The following is a 19,623-nucleotide window of genomic DNA, read 5'->3' as shown; positions in this document are numbered from 1 at the left end:
ACAGCCTGAGAATGTTTTATATTCTCGAGCCACAGCTTGATGCAAAAGCCAGAAACCAACCAGGGAATCCTTCAAACCCCTCCTCCGCTTCACTACCTAAATTGACAGTCGAAAGTGGAAAGTCGAAGGCGGAAGCATGTTGAGACTTGCCAGTGGAAGCGCTTGTCATATGCATTTTCACTTTTAGGCAGTTACCTCGAGAGCTGAGAACTTTTGCCACTTGCACGCGCATGTTTGTGCCTGAGCACAGTGTCCGGAATGATGGAGGCAAACTAAAAACACAGGGAAAAAAAGAATAATGGAATAGTGCTCCGAAAAATTCGATTGAAATTGTTTCAATTTTCGTGGCATGGCATAAAATTTAAACGGTCCATGCCAAATTCACACAACCTCACCATTCAGAGCCAGCGCTAAGCACAGAAGGTGGAATGTAGACGGATGTGTTGGAGTCGATTGGGAGCGCAAGAAGCTCAAAAAGCGGATGTTTCACACACACACAGCAGGCGGCCCATGAATATACATGACTTTCAATCGAAGTAGTAGCAAATCCTTTTAAGAAATACCAGTACTGTCATGTCTGAATGAAATTACTGCATTGGCAAGAGAAGACCTTGTCCAGGTGCTATTAGGCGATACTGGTGCTTATGCTCGAGTGCAATGCAGGGGCTAACTCTCTCCAAATGGTTTAATAATTTGCCGAATGCAACTTGTTGTGGCCGATGTTGTAGGGCAAAACGTTGTAGGGATTAGAGAGCATTAGCAATTATTATGTATCTGAAGGCAAACATTCGCTTGTGGCTGTGGCTCTCACCTGGAGATTAAAGATTAAAGACCACTTTGCTAGAGGACTAAACGAATGCCTCGCCATTTATACCAAGGTATAATCATAATCGGTTTAGGTAGTTGTGTGTGAAACTCTGAGCCAAATTATTGGCAATGCCTCATTGAAAGAGGCGGCTCGCTCACAAGTTCAAATCAATTTTTTTTCTTTAACCGCATTTACTTTTTCTGAAGGTTCTGTCCGAAGAGCGAAACAAATGAATTAAGAGTGACCGAGTTCAACAGAAAGCAAAGCCACTTAACTGAACTGTCAATGCTAGACAGGCGCTCATTAAGCTGCGACCTCTACCAAGGGAATGATAGTGACAGGCACACATACACACTCATCGAGTCATTCCTGCAGAATGGCTGTTGAGGATACGGCTAGCATCCTTCTGTCGCTGTGTCTATGTCTGTGTGTTTGTCAATCAAAGCTCAGCTTGCAGAACTTCTTGGCAGTTGCGGGCTGTCACAGACAGCAAATGCTAAAATGACAAACGGAAACTTGGCAAACAGCAGCACCGACAGAGCAACAATAAAACGAAAAGATTCACTTCTTCTATCTTTCGCTGTGTACTAAATTCGCTGTTTGCTCTACTATTAGTTATTTCTTTTCCGCAACTGAACCGAACGTCCATTCTAATCAATTAGCAGTTGGCTTCGGTTAGACGCATGGATGAAAGTGCGGAGGAAGGGCCACTCTGGAGGACTCTCTGGACAACTCTTTGAAGGACAAAGCCAACAGTGACAACATTTTATTGTCTGGTTACTAACTGGTTTCCTGCCTTTCTTGCTTTTGTCCATCTAGGCGCTATGCCTTGTTGGCCAGTGTTTCACTAAATAATTTAATGCCAGTAAGATAATAATGCTTATTAAGCAATTTTCATTAATCGTACCGCTACTTGACGTTCATTATAATCTTCCCAAGCCAACAGCAATGATGCCTGGCTGGCAGGGGCTCAACGGCAACGACGGAAGATAGACAACAAAATGTCTATAATTGTAGCAGCGACTGTGGCACACCCTTTAAATAATGGTTAAAGATAATCATAAACCAAGAATTTAAATGGGAAATGGTTTCCTTAGATTCACCAATTGAAAACCACTTAATAGTCACATTGATCGATGATGGATTTTCATCTTTCCGATCGTCATCAGGTCGAGGAAAATCGTTATGTCTCCCATCCTGTTTGGGTAATCAAGTCTGAAGTAGCCTAGTGTTGAGATATCTGGGTTCTCGATCTACTGTATATGCACAGCACTCCTACCAGCCAGTTATACCGAAATACCATTCATCCAGTTTTTGCTTTCTTTCACTCTCTGTTACCCTTTCCCTTGAGCATTTCAATCTGCAGCTTAAGAGCGTGTGTGGGTGTGGGTGGTTCAGGGTGATGGTGTGTGGGTCGATTGGAGGCCCTGTACTAGACTATATTTGTGTTTGCATTGGTTTGGGTGTTGACTTTGACATTTGTTTTCTATGGCTTATCCTTCACAGTAGCTTTTTCTTTTCGTTTCCTTCTTTTCCTTTTTGTTGTATGTGTTTCCTTGTGCCATCTATTTAGCCAAGTTTCGTTTTTCATTGTGTGGACTTAGTGGATGTCGCTACAATGGTTTTTAAATGGTCGCTCATTCTTCGTTTCGAAACCCTTGGGGACGGGACACGATAGGACGATTCTACTCCGATTTCATGGCTGCCTACTTTACGACCAATAAAATCACAACGCTCGAGGCCAAAATTCCCCCCTTAGTGGCCCATCCTTAGCCAGTGGAAATCTTTAGCAGTTGGCACAAGTACAGAAGCAATTCACTGGCTTATTTATCTGTGCGACTTGAAATTGAAAAGCTGTCTCTGTGCGTGAAGAGAGCGAAAATTAAATATATATACACAATATATCTATGCACATAAATATATAGAACAGGGCATAAAAAGATGAGTGGGTGGGAGTGAAGTGGCGTGCCTTTTATGCATGGATTTTATTTGCTAGCTATTGATTGTAAGCAAATTGGAACGGAAACCCATTTAAAAAGTTTAAGTGTGTCATTGGCAAACGATGCATTGATCTGAGCACTTTCAATGTTGATGTTGCATTATTCGCATCGAAAAATTGAATATATGTACATATGTACATATATATTCAATAGCAGGTAGAAATATATACTCTTAAACCGATGTTAAGCGAGCTGTACAATTCATGAGTGTGAGAAAAGCCAATTTCCTCTGACACACGAATGTTTGTTTTCGCCACTTTTGACGAGTTTAATTTACCAGTCAAGCATCTTGTCAACACAAATGAATTTGCATAAAAACAAACCAAAACAAAATACATTTTATAATTAAATGAAATTGTTTTTTTCCTTTGCCAATAAAAAAGAAACTAACAAAAAGCTGGCAAATTGACTTTCAGTTTTCATACCCCTGCGAAGAGTATTCTCAAATGGTTGACAACATTACTAGCAAAAATTTTATATGGCTTAGTATAGAATCTTTTGGAGCGATCTCATATTATTATCAATACTAAAAGTAGTCCAAGCAATTTAGTTAACATCGTACTGTGTAAATTTTCAATAAATTTCCTCAAGTTATTTCTCATTCTTATTGCTATGGCATTTGAATGATGAAAGTGTAGAGTACAGAAAATTTGGCCATGTCTTTATTTGATGGCCTTCTGGGTTACTTTCTGTGTTTGTATTGTAATAAATGGTTTAATGAATATTCATGATATGTTTGAATAGTCAATATATTAAGCACATACATTTGTGATATCTTTTTGATGGACTAAAACAACTCTGTTGCATGCAAAGTTTGGCATGTGGCAATGATAATTGCAAGTGCCATCTTCATTATCTCCTCGACGATAATTCATCAAACGAGTTTCCCTTGATTTGCCGTAAGGCAACTCAAATATTCCACAGAGTGTAATATAACGAAACCAATTCACGAGGTAACAAACACAAAACGAAAGACAACACTTCTGGGCTCAGGTGGATTGTAGAATTTTCCAAAAGGGGGTGTGGCAATTTGCTAAATAAACAAATAAGAGCGACACACCTGTACACCGCCCGTATGGTAAAGATCCATCCAACATGGATGCCCTGCCATCTGCACAAACTCCCCCAGCTGTGGCACCTTACAAACATGCAGGCCCCAAAAAGCTCTCGAGTAAAATTAAAAGTTTTGTTTATTAAATAAAAATAAATGCAAGTTAATTAATTAAAAGTTTCAACAAGATAGAGCATGCACAAAATTAACAGCAGTCTGTTGCTCGAGTGGCAAGCATCGAGCAAGTGTGTCTCATGTGGCAAACACTTTCTGCTAAAAAGTGTGTTAAGCTTAATTAGAGCCCCTGTCCAGGCTAAAAACCAAAGAGAACTTGATGCCAACTCATCATGCCACTCGATGCTCATCCCATATCGTTGCTTTATTGTGTGTGTCTGTGTTTTTTCTTATCGTTAGTCATGTGCGCCATAATTTGGCATCCATTTGCCACCAAGAACTACAATAACAGACACGATACACGACAAGGTTAGTCAATGCCAAGAGCAAGATCTTTGGCCACTATGTCAACCACATCACAGATCAGCCGAAATATACAAAAAGACTGGTTTCTCTTATTGTTCCTGCAGATATTAAAATAATGTATAATATAACCCCACTGTCAATATATTCGGAATAATGCTTTAAGCTGGATATAACTTTTTGAGTCACGAAATATGCATGATATAATTGAAGTCCAGTCCAAAATATGTGCAGGCATATTTCAGATAAATGGTATACACATACGTTCATACATATACTTAAAACGCGCAACGCAAATTAAATTTTTAGAGAAAAACATGATTTTCGTGGCATTAACATTGGCAATTTTTGGAGGCTGCCTTTGCAAGGCGTTGAATGAATGACCAGCCAATGGAAAACACATTAGAACAGCTGCCTCAAGAGCGGATCGGACGAGTGCGGGTGCGTGTCAGTGTGAGGTTCCATAATGATTGCTTCCGTTGTGTCTGTCATCATGTGTCATAGGCCAACCTTCTAGCTCTCAATGCATTTCCGTTAAGCATGTATGTGTGTATGTATGTATCTGTAGTGTATGTACGATATAACCAATTACATACATTTTGTAGATACAAGGCTGCCTTTGGCTTGCCACAGTTATTTGGGGGATCATTTCTTGCTTCTGGTTTTATCAATTTGAAAACATGTAATCTATTTATATTCCGAAAAAGTGAAAGAAATTCATTTAGCCACAAAATTAATTATACGCCCACGGGTCAAAAGCAAAAGCCAAACTGGGCGGTTGCTGCCGAGTACAAAATTATAAATTTCAAATAAAAACAATAAAAAGAGTGGATGAACATGCGAAAGAGAATCAAAAAAGCAAAAAAAAAAAAACTCACAAAGAATAACCCCCTCTGCGGCAGTACTTTGATGAGCAAACATTCAAATGTACATACATACATATGTAAATATATATTTGTATTGTAGAATAAAAAGTACGTTTGTATATATAGAGGAATCATCGTCAGGCATTCTCCTCCTATGATATTCATGCACAGTTAAATAATATATTATATACTATATATATATACATATATACATATATCTCTTCGCTCATGCGTCCGTATCTTATTTTTCTAATATTTTTATATTTCTTTTCAGTCTTTTTTTTTGTCTCTGCAGTTTGTCAACTTGGAATAACGCCAGGGCGTGGCATATGTTTTAGCTCATGGCTCTGAACTTCAACTTGGGACATTGGGCTTAATTAACAATCTACCATAATGCAATTTGGAATACGAGAATAAAAAAGCCTAAAACAGAATTCACCAAAAACGACAAAAAGGAAAAATCAATCGGTTAAACAAAAAAGGAAACGAAACATACTTAAAAAAGTGTCGCAAGAAAAAATGAAAATAAATAAAATAAATAGTCGGTACTACAAAATCTAAAAAAAAACCCCTACGCGACTGCTCCGTCTAATTTAAGGCCAATTTGTTTCCAACAACAACGACAGAAAGCAGCGAGCGTTGAAAGCGTGTGCGAACATGAAAATAAAACATCATCATCAGGAAATAAATTCAGAAAAAAAATATAAAAATATAAAAAATATCCATACATATGTATGTATATGTATACAAATAAATATGTATTACCAGAGACTGCCATACACTAACTATTCATACATATATAATTATACCATACACCCATAGGGTGAAATGGTATATTAAAGTCGCCAAAATGTATGTAACAGGCAGAAGGAAGCATCTCCGACCCTACAAAGTATATATATTCTTGATCAGGAATCGAGTCGATCTAGCCATGTCCGTCTGTCCGTCCGTCCGTCCGTCCGTCCGTCCGTCCGTCCGTCCGTCCGTCCGTATGAACACCTAGATCTCGGAGACTATAAGAGCTAGAGCCACCAAATTTGGTATGCAGTCTCGTGTAGTATGTACAGCTATCGAGTTTGTTTCAAATTTTTGCCACGCCCCCTTCCGCCCCGGAATTTACAAAAAACAGATTTTCTTACAAACTATGTAAGGTACCGACATTAAATTTGGTATGTAAGCTAGCTTAATACACGCGCAGATATTGACTATTTAAAAATTTTGCCACGCCCATTTCCGCCCCCGCAAATTAAACAAAACTGATTTTCTCGAAAGCTAACAAAGCTAAAGTCACCAAATTTAGTATGTCAATTGGCTTAGAATGCGCGCAGAATATATATATTTCACTATGTTGCCACGCCCACTTCCGCCTCCATAATTTAGAAAAAACCGATTGGCTCTTGCAATTTTTTGACCATCGCGATCAAATTTGGCAGACTAATAAATCTTATCTATTTCTATTACACTATCAAATTTGATTGAAATCGGACTAGAAACATACAAAATATACGTATGAACGTATTTTGCTACGCGATCCATAATGGCAGAATTGGCTGTTGGCTAGTGGTGGCGCTAGAGTGCTCGTGTGTTTGTAGAGTGAGCGAGATAGCATATGGTATGAGGCATGTTAAAACAATTTAATAGACATACATTTGGTTTTCGAAATTTTAAATATTTGTTTCACCTGGTGTATGGTATACCCAAGTCGGCGAGACGACTTACTTACTTCATTAGATCTAAAGATACCATGGCAAAAAGCAGCCAAAGGAATACCAAATCAAAGAACCAATCAAGTTTTGACCCCCATTGAGGGAGTCTATACCCTATATGTCAATTGATTCTTTCAACAACTAGTTCTCAGTCGATCTTCAATTTAAATAAAGTTTATGTAACATAATTCTGAATATAGTATGTCATTTTCATATGTCAGTTACATCATTTCTGTATTTATAGTACTTGTTTAAAGTGATTGCGGCGACATTATCATACATACTTGAAGCTAACCTGATTTGGTGTCTAAATGTGGTTAGATCCTTAACATATAAGCAACATATCAAAGGGTACACACTTCTGTTTCGTGATCTTTTTAAGAATCCTTTTGATTAAAAACAAAGAGAATAATCTTTTATTTTCTATTTGCTTCCATCTGCACACTGAAACGAATGTACCCATTTTGCAAGTGAATATAAATGGGTTTGTGAATCTTTGCCCAACTTTGTAGGATGAGGAGGAGGGCTAAAAAACTAAGAAATATTTATGTATGTATGAGAATACACTTACCTATAGATTTAGCTAAAATATTGGCGGCGTTTGAAGCCAGTGACATTCTTCAGACCAGCAGCTGTTGTCATATAAATCATTAGCAGTATACTGGGTGTTGTCATTTTGTAATTGATTTTCTAGTTTCATTCATCCAAAGGCAGAATGGAAAACATAACAAACAAATACAAAACAAAAGTGCAAAGCAGTTTCCCATGACCATACAATCGAATGGGGCAACACCCTGTATTTTGGCGCGAAATAACCCAAAACACGCACACGCATCATCATCAGGCAACATTTTTGCGTCAGTAAATAAACAAATATTGACTCAAATCAATACAAATGGCCAAGGCAGCAGCAGCAGCAACAAGAACTTAATACAATATTTTCTACTCATTGGCAAAAAAAAAAAAAATGATTATAATCGATAGAATTTGTATTTCTGATTTGTTTTTTCTTTTATCCATTTAGTCCTGATTGTTTTTCAATCATTTACTTTTTTTAGCGCAACGAAATTGAAATTTGAATTAGTGGCAGAGGGAAAAACTAGAAGCACTAAAAATAAATGGAAGCCAAGAAATGTTAAAAATAAAACTAAAAGAGAATGAAATTTGGTGGCAGTAGCAGCAGCAGCAGCAGCAGGAGAATCATCTAAGCGACGTGGCCTCCACCTTCCCTTCCCCCTTAACAGCCGCAAAAAATGAACAAAATTAAAAAGCAGCCGCTTGAAGCTAGAAAAAAACCCAATCAACGAGCAATATATACAAAAACAGAAGCCGCACAGTGAAATAGCCCAAAAAACACCGAAATAAAAAACAACGCAGACCTAAGAAAAGAGAAACAGAACGCTAAGTCCAGTCAGCGACAGCGTCGTTTGCCTCCATAGCAGCATTATTATCAACATCAGCAACAGCAGCAGCAACAAAAACAGCAGCGGCGACAACGAGGCCACCATCATCATCATCTCATCCATTGAGTGGGCGTCGTCAGGCAGGGACAGCAGTCGGAGAAACGTTGGACGTGAACAAGTCGACGGAAACGTCCACGTCGACGTCGCCGCAACACTTTTGCGAATCAATTTCCGTTGCGGTGGCCGTTTCAGTTTTGGTTTCAACGTTGTTAGCACCGAGCGTGTCGCGAATTTCTAATGGCGGTCGCAGTCGGCGGTGTGAATTAACAAATGCAACAAATCCGCGAAACTGGACAAACTTTTGTGAGAAAGCAAACAAGCAAAGCAATTGAACCGAATCAAGTGTTAAACGATCAGAGACAAAAATCATGTTGCTGGAGTTTGATCAAGGCCATGGGCCCGACTCGGCAACATTAGCAATCGATGCAGCAGCACAAACCACACGAGGTGGACTCCGCAGACACAGAACAAGCGCCGCAAGGATACGTAAAAGACGCTGTTGCTGTGAACCAGTAGAGCCGGAGCAGGTCCAGGAGCTGGAGACCGAGATGGAAGGTGATGAAAAGGAACAGCGCCTGCGGCCAGACTCCCAGCATACAATAAGCAATCGTTGCTCTAGTTTAGGCCTACTGGGGCTGACCGCAGCAGCAGCCGCTATGCTACACACAACGAACGCCCTGTCAGCGACAGTCGCTGATGCCATTGTCCTGCCATTGCAGGCCATTGCCACGCCCATGCCCCCCACATCGATGCACGCATTGAATTCGTCGGTGCCTCTGAATGACAGCAGTGGCAGTAACAATAGCAGCAGCATGCCAATGGGCGAACCAGGAGAGGATTGGTTTGATGATGTGGTTTGGGTACTCAAGGCATTTGTGATGCTGTTCATCATCATTGCCGCCATTTGCGGTAATCTTCTTGTTATTATTTCTGTGATGCGTGTTAGAAAATTAAGGTGCGTATAGCTGAGACAAAACCCTTTCCGCTTATTCCCTTTCATTTGTACTCATCCATCCATTCACTGACTCACCCACCTACCCACTGACTTACTCTCTCACTCAAACTGTAATTATCTGTGAAAAAGCAATTAGCGCTGCTTTCGCTATGTAATTCTTTTGACTCCCCCTTAGCCCAGTAATTTGCATAAAATTGTTTTGCAGAGTTAATTTTGTCCCTTTTCCTTCATCCCTTAAAGCACAGAACAGGAAATACACGAATAAAAAGTGAGAAGCATTTTTGCTTTCTATGCGCGATTTTTGTCAACTTTGCATAAAATTCATGCACGTCCGTTTTGCCATCTCCTCCCAAAAGATGTCTGTTGATGCTCTTCCAGTTTCGCTTCTATATACTCGCATATTCCCCTCTTACCTGCCTCGGAAGAGTTTCTGCTTCCGGGTTCCCGCTGCTAGGAAATTCGTAGTCGTTGAATCCTGCGTTTCCATGTGATTGTATTTTATGCAGATTCTCCATTGTCCTTATTTATTTAGCTTATAATTGAGCGCAAAAGTTTCCTTTCTTGTTTATCCCCGCCCCATTGGCCCTCTTGCGTTTCGTTTCAACTGCATCATTTGCACATTTTTCTCTCATTCCGTTTCCGCCCCTCGCCTTATTACACGTCTCCGATATGACAGGCAACAAAGAGCAGTGCGGCGGCATTCATTATTTTAATGACAAATTAACTTTTATGACTTTATTCACGAATCCAATTTGCATGCTAAGGGATACTTAATTGCCAGTACGCAGCATTTTGAGTTGAATGGATATTGGGTTCCACTTATTGTTAGTGAATTCTGGCAAACAAAACCAAAATCTACAACTAAAGTGAACTATTTTACAAACAAAATGTGTTTGCTTCGAACAATTTCATTGTTTAAGATCTTAAAAAAGATTACAAGTTTTTGTTTATGTCAATTCGAATGATTTGCTCATCATAATAATAAACCAATAAAACTTCGCTTTTAAAATGTTTCATTCAAATACAGACACACACACACAGACACAGAGGGACTGATAGACACACACACACTTGTCAACGTCTCGGAACGACCTCGTTACATGCGCTGTCAACTGCCGGGTCGGGGTCCGCTGCCGTCCTTCGCTCAACATTTCTCACATTGAAACACATTACCATAAAATATACCAACGAAAAGCCAAGCACAACAACAAAAACAACTTTTTAGTGATAAATGATGAGACGTCAGCTGGCTTCGGTTCATTAATATTTTTAGTTATGCTTTAATAACTGGCAGGCAAATCAATTTAGCGCGTCATGAATCTGCTCACTATCTGCGTCCACCCAGTCGATTTTCACTTTACTTTTGCACTCCACTCCTTTTAACTAAAACTCGGCGGCAACATAATCAAAAGTTTACTTTGTCCCTGCCTCATATTACAGGCATGCAATCAAAAGTTGTTGACGCTGTCGGATCCCTCCTCCTATACGCGACACTCGTCAGCTAGAACCATCCTCCAAGCTTGCGCCAGGCCATTTTAATTTTTTTTTCCTAAGTGCTCCACGCACATTTTTTTGCAATAAAGCAAAACTTTAAATACTCTTGGCCAAAACTTGCGCGTGGCGAAAAAAGGCAAACAAACTTTTACCAGATAGCAAAAGAGAAATAAAACAACAACAAATATAAAAAAATTACAGAAAAACAAAAAGGGCATAATTAAGGTTGAACGTCGCTTAATTTCTCCTTTTGCTGCAGCTAATGAGCGGCATTTTTTATTAGGAGAATGTACTATAAGTGACTTTCGTGAGAACAACCATCGTCCGGGACCAAAGCTTGGAGGGAAAAATATTTAGGTACTTAGACACTAATGAGGATGCCGACGGATGATGTCTCTGACTTTGTTTTTATGTTGCCTAGGACGGGTGAAATTTAAGTGAGCAAATATTTCAACGAATCTGAAAAGCATAGAGCCTCTTTCACAATGGTCAGTTTGTTGTCTAAGCTCCGCCCCCATCCATCTATCTATCTGTGTATGTATGTATCTCTCCCTCGTTTCGCCTCTTTCTCCGCAACTTTCTATTGTTCTTTTGCCGCAAATACTCGTGGATATTACGCATACGTAGCGTAAAAACAAGGGAATGGCAAAAAAAGTGACAATTAAATGCCGTTGCCTCAGCTCCGAGCACACGCGCCCATCCGGGAACGACACCCCACCCCACCGCACCGCCACAGAGGAAATGGAAGAAAAATACAAACACAAAAACCAACAACGGCAACAGCGGCAACAACTTTGGCAATTAAGGCAGCTTATGGTTTTTATGAGAGCATAAATTTAAAATGTTCTATGCACAATAAAATTTTTTGTTTGCCAGGCGAATTTTAAATTATTTGCTAAAGATGATCCAAACCTACATATATATATAACATATATATATATATAAGGTTTTTATGTACAGTATCTAGGGAAAGATAGAAGCTCATTAACGCACTGGAAACGCTGCCGTCATCGCCTTCACTTGAAGGATGCGCAAGTGCCGGGATCTGGCAAGTGTTTCCGCTTACTGTTAACGTGCCTTCACTTTGGTTCCCCATTCCCATCGGTGTTTGGCGCTGCTTCGCCTGTGTAGATTATTGGCAACCGCCTTGCCGGCTGACTAATGGTAAAACATTCGCAAAATGGCGCCGATTTGTTGCAATTAACGTTGAAAATATTAAAAGCACTTTTAGCTACTACGACGAGTCCATTTCCCATCGCCATCTAATAGAATACATAACGAGAAAAGAAACTCACCGGTAGAGCCATTGTCTAATTGACAATGTAATTTAAATTCAATTTAAATAACAAATATGCAAAAAATGGAATTGAAAACCTTTATCCACCTGTCTCAGTGCCTCCATGCTGCAAATCAGTTTACTACTCTACTCGTCGGTTCGTTAGCCAACTTTCCCTGCGGTTTTCAATTATGCCCCATGCTGGCCATTACAAAGGGGGCCATTTAAGCCACAGGCGGGCCAAGCCCAACATACGAGTACGACGAATGCCAACTCATACAAACATACATTCATGCAAACCTTCAGCCACACTCCCATCCACACACACAATGCTAAGAAGCACTAACACACACTACAAGCATTCATGCATCACGCATCCTTTCAGACTTTCATGCGATATATCCTGATTAGCTCGTTCGCCATTTTGTTTGCAATTCTCTCGTTTTAATACCGATTCCACTCAGTTCTATTCTTCTGATGTTCTTCTATTCTGATTTCTCTTTGCAGAGTTATAACGAATTACTTTGTAGTTTCCTTAGCTATGGCTGATATAATGGTCGCTATTATGGCCATGACATTTAACTTTAGTGTGCAAGTAACTGGGCGGTAAGTACAAAGACAAACAAAACTACATACATACATACTATATAGTACATACATATGTACATATCCCTATATACATATATACAATGGCAGCAACAACAAAAGCTGCAACAAGAAGTAAGCAAAACTACTGAGCAAAAATTACAACTGTAGCTCAATGCAAGACCAAACGAAATGCCAGTCCGAATGTCGAGAGGAGGAATGAGTGAGATGGCCATAAGAGTCGGTCGGTTGATTTGTTAGGTAGACGAGGCAGCGGTGGCAACGGTGCGGCCAGTAGCTACAAAATAAACAACCCAAAAACAAAAAACCCTGAAAAATGAAAGCAACGTTTATTTATGCCCCAGTGAGACCATGACGCCCCCCTCCCAGATCTCCTTTCCCCTGTGTGTTTGCGTGTGTGTGATGCAAATGTGGCAAGTCAGCATCCTTTCTCTGCTCATGTGCGTGCATTTGTGCTCAAGTATTAAAACTAAAACAATCTGGCATGCTTAATATTGCACTCTCCGAATCTCTCATACCCTAAACATTTTAAAAAAAGTCCTACATATAGGAAATTTAATAGGTCACTCTAATGCCATTCTTTATACTTCATCAAACGAAAGTCTATGGCACATTGAAATCTCATAGTTTTCTGTGATTTTGGCATTCGTCCTACGAAATGATATTTTGAATACTTATTTTAATATTTGTCGAATTCCACAGTCTAAAAAAATTTAATTTACCAATAAATCGGAAAACAATCTTATACAACTGAAAGTCCAAATATTTGAATTCTAGACAACACATGCATAAAATCTCATTTGTCGCTTTTCTAATTTAGTTACTTCACTTGTGTTCTTTGTACTGATTACAGGTTTCCCTCCAAAATTTAGAATCGAATTTGTAATCTCTATGCCAATATTTAACGATAAATAAACTGTGGATGTATTCAAAACAAAAACTCTTAAATCTTACGAAGAAATTACTATAAAAGGGATTCATTAAAAAAAGGATATTCATATGTATCAACGTAATTCAACCAAAGTTTAATTTTATACGTATTTGTGTACACTAACACAACGGTAAACGAAAAGCATACATAATAGATAATAGGAACTTTGCTAACCGTAATTTTTGCCTAGCGCTCTCGATTTACCACTGACTATCCACAAACAAACGACTAATTAAATATTCAGAGAATAGGTCAAGGTTCCGACTCTTAAATCCAAACGAAATCAGAGACCGAAAATTACTATTATTTCTTAAATCATATCTATCTTATTATTAATAAACGTTTTATCAGCAAAGAATTTAATTCAACTACCAACTAAACTATTTTTTGGAAACTACAGCAAATAAATCCACAAAATGTTATTTAAATAACCAATAATGATTATTTTTATCTTTTTGTTTTAAAAACATTCAATACTAAATAATAACTAGTGACTTTTCTTCAAATTTAAATTTTTTTTTTGTTGACATTCTAAGTCCAGTTACCAACAAGATTTCTTTAGATACTCTATCCTCTTAGTATGTATGTATTTGGCCACCCACTGGGCAGATACATTTTTAAAACTATTCTAAGGAATGGCAAACCCATCATGATGTGACATGGTCACATCCTTCACACAAATGTCTGCGTGGATGCATTTGTGTGAGTATGTAATGCGATTCGCGAATATGATGCCAAGTGCAGCTGGCTCAACTTAGTTAATTATGCATGGACGCCGCTGCTTAAAGGGCTCGCTTTAAGTTCGACTTCAGTGTCGAGATCAGAGCAAATGTTGTCAGTGCCATTGCCGGCAGTGTCTGGGCATAATGTGCACACTTTCAGGCGCAGCTGAGCTCAAGCCAGGAAAACTTCAGTTGGGCCACTTGGCCACGGCGGCGGCAACGTATAAATTGGCATTGGCCGCTGTTCTCGTCCCCATCGTCTTCGGCACCGTGCCTATTGCCACCCACTTGGTATTCATTAGCAATTTCACCTTCACAGCCAGTTGCATAATTGACGCTGTTGGGCCCAGGGCGTCGTCGACATTTTCATCGTAGCGCTTGTTACATGGCCCAGCTTAAGCGTCAATTCATGACGGTGCATACAAAAAGAACAAAAAGTCATGAAAATACCAAAAAACCAGAGGGCCGGGGCTAAATTCGACCGCGTCAAAGTTTGTATACCCTTGCAACATTTTTGGTAACTCTTTCCTTACCTATAGCCATCAAAAGTGGAAAAACGTTTAAGCTAAAAAGGCTAATGTTTGCGAAAGAACGGCCTACATAGGAAATAACGGAGTTATTGATGAAAGTCACTGTTTTCCACCGATTGTTCCTATGGGAGCTATATGATATAGTTACCCGATCCTTATCAAATTTGGCACAATCATTAACAGATATATTAAACTAACAAATGTTTAATTTGAAAGCAATCGCGTCAAAAGTAACGAAGTTATTCACCAAAGTCACTGTTTTCGAAAGATCGTTCCTATGGGAGCTATATGATATAGTCACCCGATCTTGATCAAATCGATCTTGGCATAGTCGTTTATATGTGTAATTAACTCACCAATATTAAAATTCACGACAATCGCTCAGAAAATAACGAAGTTATTAAGAAAAGTCACTGTTCGTGACTTTGCCTTTTGTATGAGAGCTATATGATATAGTGATCCGATCCGGCTGAATCCGAGATATACAACGCCTGCAGTATATACAAGCCTACATGCAAAATTTCAGCTCTGTAGCTCTTACGGTCTAGGAGGAGTTTGCGTTGATCCAGACGGACGGACGGACGGACATGGCTATTTGAACTCGTCTCGTCGAGCTGATCAAGAATATATATACTTTATATGGTCGGAGATGCTTCCTTCTATGCGTTGCACACTTTTGACCAAAATTAATATACCCTTTTTGCAAGGGTATAAAATCAGGATCAAGTGGCTGCCAAAGAAGCGCAGAGTAGAGGTGAATAAAGTGCGCCTACTACCTGCGAGCTGCTACTGGCTTCCTTTGCCACAGTTTGTCCATAGTCGAAAAGTTTTTGATACTGATGTGAAACTGGTCGCTCGATATTAAATTTCCAGCGCCTATCACGACAGCCATGGGCAACGGCGAGGCAAGTTTTAATGAGTTTCTCATGCAGTTCCTGATGCAGGAGCTGGTGTGATGTTGGTTTTGGTAGCCCACTTTCAGCGCTCATTGCACTTAAGCTTTTAATTTGACTCCCCCACTCCCCTCTCTTAGTTACTCTTAGTTGGAAGGACGCTTCTTGGTATAGACATGGCCAATGTCACCTGATTTATGTAATCGATAAATACTAAGAGGCAATGACAAGTAATAAAAAAAAAGAAACTGGCTTATTGCATAATTTGGCATAGCATACTATTTGGGCAATGCTCATAGATAAGAAGATAGGTCTTATGACATTTAGATTACTTGTTATAGATTTGCATAGATAATTTTATTGTACTTTCAGATGGAATTTCAGTCCGTTTCTCTGCGATTTGTGGAACAGTTTGGATGTGTACTTTTCAACAGCTAGCATTTTGCATTTATGTTGCATATCCGTCGATAGGTAAGCACTCGGATGCCCTTTAGACCACAATAAGGCATCAGCAACCGTTCATCATGATTTCGAATATATTTTTTTAGATACTATGCCATTGTTAAGCCGCTCAAGTATCCGATTAGCATGACAAAACGCGTGGTTGGCATTATGTTGCTAAACACGTGGATATCGCCGGCTTTGCTCTCGTTCCTGCCCATTTTCATTGGCTGGTATACGACCGATGAGCACAAGATATTTGTCAAGGAAAATCCGGAGCAGTGCTCGTTTGTCGTGAACAAGTACTATGCGATAATATCGAGCTCAATCTCATTTTGGATACCGTGCACCATCATGATATTCACATATTTCGCAATTTTCCGTGAGGCCAATCGGCAGGAAAAGCAGCTGATGATGCGACACGGCAACGCTATGCTTATGCACCGCCCATCTATGCAGCCGTCAGGTGAGACCCCGCCAAAACGGAAGGCGAATCCTAGTCCTTAACCACTTAGTCCCAACTAACCCGCATTTCTCATGTTGTCATTTTGGCAGGCGAAGCGCTGAGCGGCTCGGGCTCATCGAAAACATTGACACTGCACGAGGTCGAGCAGGAGCACACACCCACAAAGGACAAGCACTTAATCAAAATGAAGCGGGAGCACAAGGCTGCACGCACGTTGGGCATCATTATGGGCACCTTCATACTCTGCTGGCTGCCATTCTTTTTGTGGTGAGTGGAGGGCTTTCACGGCTTGCCCCCCGGTCCCTGGCCCAGCTCTTGCTGACAGGGGATTTTGTGTTTGAGGGCATAATTTATCTAATGTGAAGCATGCATAATTAAATATAACTCATATATTGTGCCTTTGTTGTGTTTGTCTTTACACCCCATAAAAACACAACACAAGTATACAAAAACCAAAAAAAAAAAAAATTACAAAAAAAGAACCAAAAGCCGCGAGATGCGCGAAATATTCTCATTTATGCAAAGCCAGGGCTCACTTACTCATGCTTGAGAGATTTATGGACATTTGTACTGCTCTTTTCTGAAGCTCCGCTTAATCTACTTCTCCTGCTCCACAGGTACACACTCTCAATGACTTGCGGGCCGTGTCAGGTGCCAGATATCGTGGTCTCCATACTCTTCTGGATTGGCTACTTTAACTCCACACTAAACCCCCTCATCTACGCGTACTTTAATCGCGACTTCCGAGAGGCCTTCCGCAACACACTTCTTTGCCTGTTCTGCAACTGGTGGAAGGATCGCCATATGCCCCTCGACATTGACATACGCCGCTCGAGCCTCCGATACGATCAGAGGGCCAAGAGCGTCTACTCGGAGAGTTACCTGAACTCGACCACTCCATCGCATCGCCGTCAGTCGCAAATGGGCGACAATTTATAATACAGGGACGAGGCGCTTTTGACGCCGATTGCTCAGCAGCAGCAGCGATTAGCAGCTGGCGGGGAGGTGGCCAGAACCCGACTTGAAGTGGCTAGACCAGCCCAGGTGGCCAGTGATGATGTGCAGGAGATCCAAATTGAGATACCAATGGAGTACATCAACAAATGGAATAAGAATAACAATGCAGCTTCCTCCACCGCCTCCAGCCATGTGTAAGAACTTGAACGAGGGAAAAAATTGCACCTTCTAGTCCAGATGATAATGATAATCTTTAATTTACACATGTGCTCCGACTCTCCTCTAAGTGTCCTTTGCCTGGGGAGAACTATGTCTTCTAAATAATTTATTTATTCAATTGTAAATAATTAATATTTTTGTATAATAGCAGGTTGTAAAATCATCATTTCAACTAAGTTTCTACAATTTGTTAAGCTATTTATTCAATGACAAAAGAAAAACACAAGAACAAAGAAATGGCAATCAACTACTGAGCTATACTATGCATCGTATGTATGTTTTCATAAATGTCTATAGGTATGTATGTACATACATACCACATTTATTGTATACTATGTACATAGGAAACAAACTGCAAACTGTGCCAATTAAAAAACGAGAAACACTCACACATAAATTATCCAACCATACACACACACACACACACTGGAATGGCTAGAATCTAATAGGTCAGACTGCCATTTAATTGGTAAAAATGTGTGGTGTGTAGGGGATAGAAGAAAGTGTTATTCGACATGACAATCGTATGATATAAACAAAACAGAGAAAAAACGAAACCAATGCTCAAAAAAAAAAATTATTGAATAAATTTAACTAAATTCTAGCAACTTGTAGTTGAATAAATATATCTAGCAATAAAATGAGAAAGAAAACAAAAAACAAAACAAAGTCAGTTAAAATCAAAAATAAGTGTGAAGTCTTATTAGTATAGTTCAAGTGCATCGAATATCGATTTGACGCGAACATTTCAATACAATGTACGACTTACTTATGTATATAACATTGTAAGTAACAAATGTTCGTTTCCGTTGCATAAAGTGTTTAACGTAATAATAATAATAATAATATATGTAAGTGCAACAGTGCGAGTGAGAGAGAGAGAGAGTAAGTATGTGTGTGTGACAATTGCGTTGCAGTTCCTGGAATTAAGTTGACTGTGTAGCCTGTTAGGGGAAAGGCTTGAGCATTGCATACTAAGTCAGCAACTTGATTCCAGCAATTGCGGCCCAAGCTCAACGTTCAACAGTGTTCAATTCAAACAATAAACGAATCTTGACTACGACTTTGAAAAGCAATGCGAATGCATTTTCTATTCGATATTTATTTATACACATACATATATTCAAGCAAAAACCAAATGAAAGCCGTATTTATTATTTAGCCAAAAGCTGTTGCAAGCAGTAAGCAACATGCAACTAGCAACATAAACGGTAACAGCAGCAACAATAACATCAGTAATGGCAGCAACAACCATAAATTGTATTCATAAAGTCATAAGAAATTCAAGTAAATTGTTCCATGTTATTTAAGCGCGACGCTAGTCTATAGAAAAATTAATATTATAAAATTTTAAAAATAATATGCTAAACAATGATAACTAAAGAACTTAAGCTCGTTGTGTACTAAATCAACATAGATATAAAAACATATATATGTAATATAGAATGTGTGTACGTATGTAAATGTTATGTATAGTATTTATTAAACAACTTTCCCCTAAGAATTATTGCAACAAACAAAGAGTATAAAAATATCGAAGAAGCTAACATCGGCTATGCCGAAGTTTATATACCCTTGCAGTCCTTGGTAATAATAATTTTACATGTTCAAAATTTGTTTTCTGCAACTCAATTCATCAATATACAAACAAAGCAATTATTTTACAATCACATATGTAAATTTCATAGCATACTCCGATTTTTATGAAAATGTTTCTTCTAGTTCTTCGTGAGCTATATGATATAGTGGTCCGATCCTGATG

The 19,623-nt window shown here is 39.2% G+C and overlaps 1 protein-coding gene across 1 annotated transcript; it reads left to right on the top strand.

Annotated features, from left to right (window-relative positions):
- The first annotated feature begins 8,056 nt into the window (after nucleotides 1-8,056).
- Nucleotides 8,057-18,592, top strand: LOC6651501 (octopamine receptor beta-2R). The gene is made up of 6 exons (XM_002072622.4): nucleotides 8,057-9,326; nucleotides 12,604-12,702; nucleotides 16,151-16,249; nucleotides 16,327-16,685; nucleotides 16,775-16,952; nucleotides 17,303-18,592. The coding sequence occupies exons 1-6, from the start codon at nucleotides 8,740-8,742 to the stop codon at nucleotides 17,622-17,624; spliced, it is 1,644 nt and encodes a 547-aa protein (XP_002072658.3). The 5' UTR covers nucleotides 8,057-8,739; the 3' UTR covers nucleotides 17,625-18,592.
- Nucleotides 18,593-19,623: the final 1,031 nt, after the last annotated feature.

This window comes from Drosophila willistoni, chromosome 3R (genome assembly GCF_018902025.1).
Source record: "Drosophila willistoni isolate 14030-0811.24 chromosome 3R, UCI_dwil_1.1, whole genome shotgun sequence".
Taxonomy (NCBI): Eukaryota; Metazoa; Arthropoda; class Insecta; order Diptera; family Drosophilidae; genus Drosophila; species Drosophila willistoni.
This window is presented reverse-complemented; position numbering and strand designations above follow the sequence as displayed.